This window comes from Crinia signifera, chromosome 1 (assembly GCF_055691185.1).
Source record: "Crinia signifera chromosome 1, ASM5569118v1, whole genome shotgun sequence".
NCBI classification, from domain to species: Eukaryota; Metazoa; Chordata; class Amphibia; order Anura; family Myobatrachidae; genus Crinia; species Crinia signifera.
Genome location: NC_139217.1, coordinates 256,721,273 through 256,732,071, shown reverse-complemented (window position 1 = coordinate 256,732,071; position 10,799 = coordinate 256,721,273). Strand labels below are relative to the sequence as shown.

Here is a 10,799-nt window from a genome sequence, read left to right as displayed (position 1 = left end):
ATTTTTGAGATTTTTATTTAATCCTTTAACCATACCTTTTGCATGTTATTGTATAATAGGTACAGTCACATAAGGTGTATAAATAAATGACATTCTACAATTGTCCCTGCAGCGCAAGAGCTTGCTCTCTGACCATGTTACTAGGCCCCACACGGATGTATATAGCGCCTGTGTGTGAGTGAGTGGCTGCTGCCCAGCAGCACAGACAGTCAGAACAGACTGAACCTTGACAGCTCTCTATGCTATAATGCTACAGCTCTTGACACTTCCGCTTTGGGGGAGGGGGCTTACGTGCAAACGTCTGTGCGTGACGTGCGTGCTGCCCAAAGGAATTGTGACGCAAGGACGTCGCCTCTGTGGCGTCACAAAGCGTGCGGCGGCGGATTTCCCGTCGTGCCTCGGGGCTCCCGGTCGCTCCACTCCAGCTGGAGAGACGCGTCTGGGAGTCTCCGGTATCCAGGACTCCCGGTACCCGCCGGGCAACTGTGTCCCTCCCTCTCCGGGAACATGCCGCGCCGCCCTCCGCAGTGATCCCCGGACAGAGGCAATGACAGCGGCTCCGGTATCCCCGCGGGAGATCAGGGAGAGGCTGCTGCAGGCCATCGATCCGCACAGCAATGTGAGTGGCGGGCCGGGGTGCTGGGCGGGCGGGTGGCTGCCAGCTGTGGGGGACCGGGAAGCCGCAGAGCGATGTAGCGGGATAGGGCATCTCACCACCCAGCGGCCGGCTATGGTCCCGTGGCAGGGGACCGGTAACGTCCGGTCACTCTCTTCTCAGCCCCGTGACAGCCTGGCGCGGTGACATAGCCGCGCGTGACACCGGGCAGCGGCGAGTGACAGCAGGTGTCAGGCATGTGCGGGGCCGGCCTGGAGACCTGTTGCTGGGGGGTGAGTGTACACGAGCAGCACCGCCGGGAAGCGGAGGATCCGGCCCGTACACAGCACGGACACTGTGACAGTGGGTAAGCCCTTGTGCTGCCAGTGCCGGGGGTCTTGTAATCTGCCTCGTGCTCAACATGGTGGCCCGTTACCCGCTCCCTGCCCGCGCCCGTCACTGGTGTTCTGTAACTTCTAGGAAAGACCGCGGTTGAGGCCTAGCTCCTGCCGGTCAGATTCAGCTTGCCCTTGGAGGAGGAGCTCAGCTGGCAGGGAGCAGGATGATGATTGTAGTCCGTGTGCCCGGTATGTGTACAGACTGAGTCGCTGCTGCGGCGTGTGTTCCCTTCCTGTATACTGGCTGCCTGACCCCCGCATGACTGTGTCATCATGTACCCGGTGTGTGCAGGGTCAGTGCTGTATGCGAGTCACCCCCAGGAATGTGTCTTCTAACGTGTAGATGAGGAAAGCTTTATATACCTTGGTCCAAGCGCCGTAGGTATGCTGAGCATGACCACTGTGTGTCCGTGACAGTCACTACTTCTGTAGGTCAGGTGCCCGGCATATTTTCCTCATTGACATCTGTGTAGTCACTTAGAGCACAGTGTCCTGATTGTCCAAACGTCATGCCTCCATTTATTTAGTTTTTTATTTCTATGCCATTTGATGTTGAAGCCATGGTGTTCCAAGCCTTCGCTCTGAATCCTGTTCTGCAAAGCTTACTTTGGATAACTGGAGATAATCAAGTACTTGGACCCCTTGCATGGGTTTTTTATTTGTTTAGGGTCTTCATATTTAGGCAGGCAAGATCAATGTGCATTGATATTAATATGAAACACTTATTTGTGTGGCTTTAAACCATCAAGATTAAATCTGTGGGGTAAATTTACTGAAACACGAGTACTGTTGCCCATAGCAACCAATCACCTTCTACTTATTTTGCACCTTCTAGAAGATAAAATATAGCATTTGATTGGTTACTATGGGCAACATCCCATCTTAGTAAATGTACCCTTTACTGCCAGTTAGCATACTCAGTACCCAATATAACTCATACTTGTTGATAGACATTACAACATATGACAGCAGAATAGTAATACTGGCCACTAGACTGATTCTGAAGACTATCCAAAACAAAATCAAGGGGAGGATCAATGGAAGATGATGTTCATTGACCATGTATCGGCACTAGACAATTTCATAGCATGGACTCGGCTGAAAAATGATCGGATAGTGTTACAAATTTAAACTTTCAACCGTTTTCTTTATTCTGTGAAAGATTTTCATGTCTATACACTGATTATTCTGAATGGTTTATACCTCATAGTATCGAAATGATTATCATTCATTGTATGAGCCGTTAACCTATAGGAATTTGGCGACATTTAGTTAGGTCTCTGAAGATCTGTGAAGGCAAAAAATGTAGTGTATGTTTGCTGAATATTACTTATTTTTATAGTGACATCTTTTCTTCTATTGACATTGTCAATCGTTAAGCTGTATATTAAAGAAATGGTAATGTACCATATATTAACTTACTGTTACTGATACATCTTTTAAGGTGGGTAAACATGGGCATAAAATCGCTGGCAATATGGTCGACCATATTGCCAGCAATTGGAGTGTGCACCGGCGATAAATCGCCGGGTGTGCGCTCCCGGTTTCAGTCCCCTAATGGTAGCTGGTCGGAGAGACCAGTGACTTCCCCTGCCTTTTTTCCCAGCAGTGTTTCATTTTAATCAGCGACCATCTCTGGTCGCTGCTGAATACAGAAAACACTGAGCATTATGATTGCTATATTGCCAGTGATCATATTGCTCCGTGTGTACACAGCAAAAGGTGCTGAATAAAGACAAACTGCAAATCTGGAGTTACTGTTCTCACTTGCTTTATCTCATCTTTGGTCCACCCGTATACAGTGCTGGTAACCCAGGCCAGAGACTGCTCTTACTGCAGATTTCTGCTTGCATCCTCCTGGGGTGTAACAGTGAACTCTATTTTGGGTGCTAGTGCCAGTCTTGCCTTTTAAGCTGGGTACAATCTAGACATCATGAAAACTATTGTTGCTCACAATTTCCCTTGAACTAGACAATCGATTAAAGTGCGGACACTGAGGGATTTTACCAGCACCAATTAAGTCAAGCCTTGGAAGCTGTGAACAGGGGGGAAAGATTAGATGGTGAGTAATTGTGAATTGTTTTCCGCCTGGGTGTACGGCTGCAAATGAATTCACAGCTGTGCACAGAAGCAGTGATAGACTAGGGCGGCGATTCCCTGATCCCTAGGCTCCGAATAATCACAGCTAAGCAATCTGGTGTGAATCAGGCCCCTAATGTGAACACACTGGCCGACAAACACGAAAACGTAATTAAAGTGCACAATATTTAAAATGTCGTCTAGTGCAGTGGGTCCCGACCTCAGCATGGGGTCGTGACTCTATGTTGCTGACCATCAGGCTGATGACTTTTCTAATCTGTCAGTGATTTCAAGGAGTCTGTTGGATTGTCTCATTTTGTGCCTCCACAATGCTGCCATGCATGTGCTGTCTGCTGACTACACATGTGATGCCCTTTGCAGTAACTTGCTGGGGTCTTGTCATTTTTATTGTCTTATGGGGTCCCAGAGCAAAATATTTTGAGAACCCCTGGTCTAGTGTTTGCTAAGGGCACCAAATATAATTAATTGCCCCTGATATTTGCTATCTTTATGGATATGCACAACCTCAGTGTGTTGCACATTAAAGAATCTGTGCTCTACCAAGCATAATGGCAATTGAAATAAGGTAAAATATTGGATGTATACCATTAGATCATTTTTAAGGTGCTATAAAGCTTGCTAATTTGGCGGTGAAAGAGAAAATCACGTTGATCGCGGCTCATTACAATGGGCCGCGATGCGACCGACGCGATCAACGCGATTTTCCCATAGAGAATAATGTTAAATTATTTTTTCAAGTCAAAATCGGGTTGGTCGCGGCCCATTATAATGGGCCGCGATGCGATCAACACGATTTTACATAGGGAACAATGGGAAATGGGCCTATATGGCCAATTTCTCATTGAGTATGTTGATAAAGTATGGTTAATGCCCCCCCCCCCCCCCCCCCACTACTATTGACGTGAACCCGAAGCATGGCGAGGGCGGTGGTACGCGTCCAACGACCTTTTCATACCCCCACTATCCACGTCGGCGTGGAGTTGATTTTTATAAAGTGTGGCGAGCGCAGCGAACCCCGCGAGGGGACGCGTATACCTGTGAAGTTATGTGCGTCCCCTTGCGGGGCTCGCTGCGCTCGCCACACTTTATAGAATCAACTCCACGCCGACGTGGATAGAGGGGGTATGAAAAGGTCGGAGGACGCGTACCGCTGCGCTCGCCACGCTTCCGGGTGGCATTAACATTGGGGAGGGCATTTAAAACATGAGGGGGGTTTTCTATTAAAATGGGGGATTTTGGGGGTTTTACATTATAATCAATGTAAAATCGGGTCTCGGGGACCATTTTACATTGATTCCAATGTAAAAATCGGGTCGATCGCATTGCATTTGATTTGGTTGGCATGTGATGCGATCGCCGCAATTTTTCCGACCCGATCAATACAATCAAAATCGCGGGCGCCGTGCTAGGAAATAAGTACCATATGTTTATAATAAGAGCGGCATGGAATTCCATATGTCATGGGTCACTTTATAGCCCACTAGCCACCAATGTTTGTATAATGCACCCTCCCTACAGCCTACACGTATTGCAGCGTGTAAAATATAGCGTACATGAACGCTGTATCATACCATGTGCAATACGTGTAAGCTATACTTTGTCAGTAGTGTGTAAAATACACCATACATGTAGGCTATATTTTACAAGCTGCAATACATGAGGCAGTCGGCGTGTAAAATACAGCCTACACATATTGCACCTTGTAAAATACAGCGTACATGTACGCAACATTTTACATGCTGCCGCCAAAGTATAGCTAACATGTATGGCAGTGTGTAAAATATAGCCTACATGTATATTGGCTAGCCCTTTTATTGAAATTTCAGGGTTTCAAATCAGGCCATTATTTAAATATGCAGTCACTGGCGTGTCTCGGAAGATTTGTGCCAATATATTTTGTCTTTCATTAAAATCTTTCATTGTGTATTTAAGATATCTTTCCTGCTCAGCTCAAGGGAAATTGTTCACCAATATGTTTTCATATCTTCTAGTGTGTATGGGCCTTTATTTTCCCTTGAGGAGTGAGGTTGGGAAAGCCTGGAGTAGTGTTTACCCAGCTTTAGTAATGAATATACCAGTGCACCAGCTTGCATATCTGGGAAATGTGAACTGTTATGGGTTCTGATGTGAATTTTTATGTTTGTTCATAGCAGACTTTACTTGAATCGCAGCATTTGTTTTCACTGCACCCCATAGAAATGTTTCTTATACCCACTTCTAAATTAAGCTAATTTCCCAGGTTATTGCCAGTGGGCTGAACAGGAGTGACTGTGTTCAGGGGCAGTGTAAAATGGTAACCAGGGTCATCAGACCCAGGACCCGTTTACATCAATGGATGAGCCCATCCCGCCTGACTTCAGCATCCTGCATTCAATCCAGAGGCTGGGACAGGGCACATGTAGCCCCTACTGCTGTACTATGGAGACAGCAGTGGTGCTGGGGAGGAGGTGAATGGATGCCTGTGTTCAGGGTCCATTTGCCGCACAGATGTTCTGGTGCCAGTGAATTCACTTACTGCTTGCCGCAGACTTTACCCGGCACTCTCCTTTTTCAGCCTCACCTGTCATGCTAGACTCCTGAGCTTTTTGTTCAGGGGAAAAACAGGAGGGGGAAAGAATCCTGAGCTGCCTGCTCGTGACAGCTCTCCACTACACAACATCCGGAGCCTGCTGGTATCCGGATCCCTCCAGAGTGAGGTTGAGTAGCCGGACACTTCACAAACTCTGACCGCACAGTGGTACATGCATCTTGGACCAGGCTGAGGGCTGTCGATCAGGGGCAGATGAGACACTGCTATTTGTGCTGGAAAAACCGCAGCACATTTACAAGCTTGTATTAACTGTGCCCTGGTAACTTCTACCAATTGTGCTAGCTGACAGCACACTTCTCTGGAGAGACTCCCTTTTATAGGGAATTTGGGGCACATCACCAGGTTATGCTGAGGAGTACATATGCTATACTTGTGAATAAAATTGGACACTAAATTACAGAACTTGGGCAAATATTTCTGAGGGAAACTCTGCAGGCTATGTTATCTGAAATTTTTACAAATTACGGACTTTGATCCCCTTCTTTTGAGGCATATATGCACCAGAATTGCCATTAATGACCAGTTTGTGGTTTTAAATGTTTCTTTAAGTATTTGTATTGTTGAGAGAGATCATTTTCCTTTATTTTAATTTTTTTATATAATTTTTTTTTTATTTTTTTTTGAATAGCGCTCTTTCTTCTTAACTATTCATGGGAGGTTGGAAGTCCAGCAGCTTTCTTGAGTGCTGGGTTTTCCTTCAGTGTGACATAAGTACTACAAGGGTCCCAGTCTGAGGCTTTCCACGGCTGTGTGAACAATGCAATCCCTGGTATATCCCAGGTTGATGCAGTGAATCCCGAATCCGATCCAGACTGGAAAAGTGTTTTCAAATAGTCTGATCTGGGATATTGCTGTAAAAGTAGCATTATTGAGAATAAATAGTATGTCAGGGCTTGACAAATTTCTTAAAAATCTTGGAGCCAGGATGAAAGTTTAGGAGCCAGAAAAAAAAGATAGGGACAGTGTCTGCCAAAAATCCCCGCCTGCGTGCGAATGGATGCTTATTATAAACATCCATTCGCAGCTTGCATGCAGGGAGGCAATCATTCGATGGTCACCTACCATCGAATGATTTCTGCAGTGCTCACTGATCTGAGACACCTCTCTGGTGTTTCACATCTATGAGCGCCCTGCACGGTAAGCAGGTGGGCAGCTGACACCTGTTGATGTCAGATGCCCGCCCCCCGCACCACTGGGCCATTTGCATGGAAAAGCCCATAAAACGCTGGGCGTTCCTATGGGCTCTGCCCCCCACCCGCACTACTAGGTACTAGCGGGACCTTGAACAGGCAGTCCGCCATGCCCGCTTGCAACAGGCGTCTGCATATGCACATACGATAAAAATGTAATCAGAATTACATTAGTAGAAGTCTGAGGTCTGGCAGAAGCTGGGGGGGGGGGGGAGAATCAGCTTTAGTTAGATAAAAGGGACAGTGGACTCACCAGATTGGCAGGTAGAGGGAGTCCTAAGAGCACCTGACTGAACCTCACAGACAGCAGGTCCACTCTCTTGGTGCAATACAGTGGCAGCAGAGCAGGCAGGAGGGCAGCACCTGCCTCAAGGTGCAGCAGCCAGTTCTTAGAGCCCTCGCCTGGGAGCCATTGTTCAGCTGCTGTCACACATTGCTGACCAGCCAGCAGTCCCTGCCCCACAGGGAGTGGACGGCGGCTAGCTCCAGCACCCCCGGCTGCCTGGGAACTGCAGACAGTGAAGGAGTCAGCGGGAGTCCCAGTGTGAAGGCAGCAGGGGACCTGGTGTGCAGGCCGCCGGGATACGGCAGCTGGTACCCGGAAGACAGATCAGACGCAGCGGGCCAGCGGGGATCAGCACGCAGGAGCTCAGTGCAGTGGTGCACAGTGATTAGGCCACGCCCCCGCCGGCTCGAGTATTGTAATAGCCACGGTGGACCTGCAGTGCTCTGCTCTCTCATACAGCCGGGTGAGTTGTGGCTGTTACCGCAAGTGCACCCGGCCGGCCATGACCAGATTCTGCTTCCTCCCCCCAAAAAAAATCTTGTCGCCAGGAAGCAGAATCTGGTCGCCGTGGCGACCTGGGGTTTGTCGAGCCCTGGTATAAGTAAATTGTGTTTAATCACACTTGGTTCAGTTATGTGGTGGTGGTCAGAGTTCAGCTTTAAGCCTATACATATATTATGATTGGCAGCCACCAGCACTGATTTTTGTCTCACATTAGCCATAAATAACTTAATTTGGTCCCTGACCAGCAACTTGTAAGTGCCTTGCAGCACCCAGTTTTGTATCCCCTAATTTAGAATATAGGGCCCCTTACACTTGTGAGATTTTGTGAGATTTGACCCAATTCAGGTGGATTGAGTCAATTTATCTTAAAAAATCTGATGTGTAGGACACAATGCACAATATTGTGCCATTGGGTATAACCAAGAGATTGATCCTCCTGCATATAGGATAAATCTCGAGTCAATCAGGTCCAACTTGTTGGACAAGTGTAAAGGGGCCTAAGGTTTTGGACCCTTTCAGAAAGTGTCATTTGTGTCTACTCTCTGTTTTGTGTGTGTGCATTGTCAAGTTCTTATGCATAATGTGAGGATAGTTTGTGTGTGTGTGTGTATGTATATGTGTATATATATATATATATATATATATATATATATTTCTTATTTTAATACAGGAAGAATAGTGTTGCATACAGCCCTGGAGTGTTGTATTTAATTACAACCTTGGCTATTTGTGTATTCTCTCCTTTTGCGTGGGTTTCTTCTAAGTTCTCTGGTTTCCCCTTCTAGTACAAAAACATAATATTGTGCTAAGTTGTCTGTGACAAAATGTGTGCTAGAAATGTAGGAACCTTAGATTGTGGTTTCTAGTTTGACGGGCATTGATTGTAAATGATTGTATACTCTTTGTACAGCTGTGCTTAATGAATGGTGTTATATAAATTGGCATTTAATGTTGGGCAGGGATAATTCCATGAGTGACAAGGCGCAGTGGTCTAGTTGTATCCCATTTCTCTCTGAGGACCTCATTCTCAACAAATGATAGTGTCTTGAAGATCCTCAGACCCCTGGGTATCCTTTTAGTTTTGATATATTTTTGTAGGGTAATCTTATCCCACCAGTAGCGGGTTTCTGCTTTTAACCCCTTCCTGACGCAGCATGTTTTTGCCTTCCTGACAGAGCCCTTTTTTTCAAATCTGACATGTATCACTTTATGTGGGGATAACTTTTTTTTGCTTTTTCTTATCCCAGTGATTTTGAGATTGTTTTCTCGTGACACATTGTACTTCAAATTAGTGGTAAATTTGGGTCGATACAGTCTGTGTTTTTTTGTGAAAAATGCCAAAATGTCGTAAAAAAATGGAAAATTTAGCAATTTTCAAAATGTTAAATTTTCTGCTTGTGAGACAAATAATCATACCACTCAAAATAGTTAATAACTAACATAGACCATATGTCTACTTTATGTTTCCATCATTATTTCAGCCTCCTTTTAATTTTTTTGGACACTAGGAGGCTTAAAATATGAATAGCAAATTCTCAAATTTTCAAGAAAATTTCAAACACTGATTTTTTTTTAGGGACCAGTTCAGTTCTGATGTGACTTTGAGGGACTTGTATGTGAGACACCCCCATAAATGATGCCATTTCAAAAACTGCACCCCTCACAGTATTCAAAACAGCATTTTGGAAGTTTGTTAACCCTTTAGGTGTTTCACAGGAATTAAAACAAAGTGTAGGTGAAATTTCAAAATTTCATTTTTTTTGCAGATTTGCAATTTTAATACATTTTTCTAAGGAACACAGTAGATTTTACTAGAGAAATGTGACTAAAAATTGATTCCCCCAATTCTTTTGTTTTCATAAATATCCTATATGTGGCCCTAGTGTGCACGTTGACCAAACCACAGGCTTCATAATAGAAGGAGCACCTACTTGATTTTGGAGCCTCCTTTTTATGAGATTATTTTTTAGGCACCATGTAGGTTTCTAGGCACCATAAGATGCTAAAAGTTAGGAACCCCCCCACAAGTGACCCCATTTTGCAAACTACACCCCTCAGGGAATTCAACTAGGGGTATAGTGTACATTTCAAACCCCCAGGGGTTTCACCAATTGTGGTACAACTGGGCAGTGAAAATGAAAAATTAAATTTTTTACACAAAAATGCAGTTCTGGCTCAAAATTTTTCATTTTCACAAGGAATGAAGGAGACAAAGCACCCCAAAATCTGTGCCCCAATTTCTCCCGAGTACGGCAATGCCTCATGTGTGACCAAAAAATGGCAGGACTCAGAAGGGAAGGAGTGATATTTGGATTTTGCAGCACAGATTCTGGTGGAATGTTGGTGGGTGCTATGTCACATTAGCAAGACCCCCGAAGCACCAATACAGTGGAACCCCCCCACAAGTGACCCCATTTTGCAAACTACACCCCTCAGGGAATTCAACTAGGGGTATAGTGTACATTTCAAACCCCCAGGGTTTTCACCAATTTTGATACAACTGGGCTGTGCAAATGAAAAATTAAATTTTTTACACAAAAATGCAGTTCTGGCTCAAAATTTTTCATTTTCATAAGGTATGAAGGAGAAAAAGCACCCCAAAATCTGTGCCCCAATTTCTCCCGAGTATGGCAATGCCTCATATGTGACCAAAAAATACCAGTTGGGTGCATGGCAGAACTCAGAAGGGAAGGAGTGATTTTTGGATTTTGCAGCTCAGATTCTGGTGGAATGAATGGTGGGTGCTATGTGGCATTAGCAAGACCCCAGGGTATATATAAAAAAAAAAAATCCTGCACCCCCAAAAAGTTGCTGATCAGTTAATTTATACTGATCAGCACAAAAGGGGGGGCAGCAGTCAGTTGCACAGGCAGCACAACCTTTGGTGCAACTGACAGGTATATATATAAAAAAAAAAAAAACCAAAAAGTTGCTGATCAGCACAGATATACTGATCAGCACAAAAGGGGTGCAGCAGACACAAAATATAGCACTCTCTGTCACTCTCTGTCACTCTCTGTCACTATCTCTCACGATCTGTGACTCTATGACACTGCAGCAGCAGGACACAGGAAGTCACAAGATCCAGGAAGCATCCAGCTGCTGGCAGCACGCTACCAGCAGTGATCAGGTAAGT

The 10,799-nt window shown here is 45.4% G+C and overlaps 1 protein-coding gene across 2 annotated transcripts in view; it reads left to right on the top strand.

Annotated features, from left to right (window-relative positions):
• Nucleotides 1-337: 337 nt before the first annotated feature.
• The window catches only part of MED26 (mediator complex subunit 26), a 31,119-nt gene continuing 20,657 nt past the window's right edge, over nt 338-10,799 (top strand). The window contains exon 1 of one of the 2 annotated variants that reach the window (XM_083180736.1): nt 338-619. In XM_083180736.1, the coding sequence (XP_083036862.1) occupies nt 548-619 (72 nt within the window). In that variant the 5' untranslated portion in view covers nt 338-547. Of the gene's footprint in view, nt 620-738; nt 963-10,799 lie in introns of those variants that run through there. The other variant, XM_083180746.1, reaches the window with a different exon arrangement.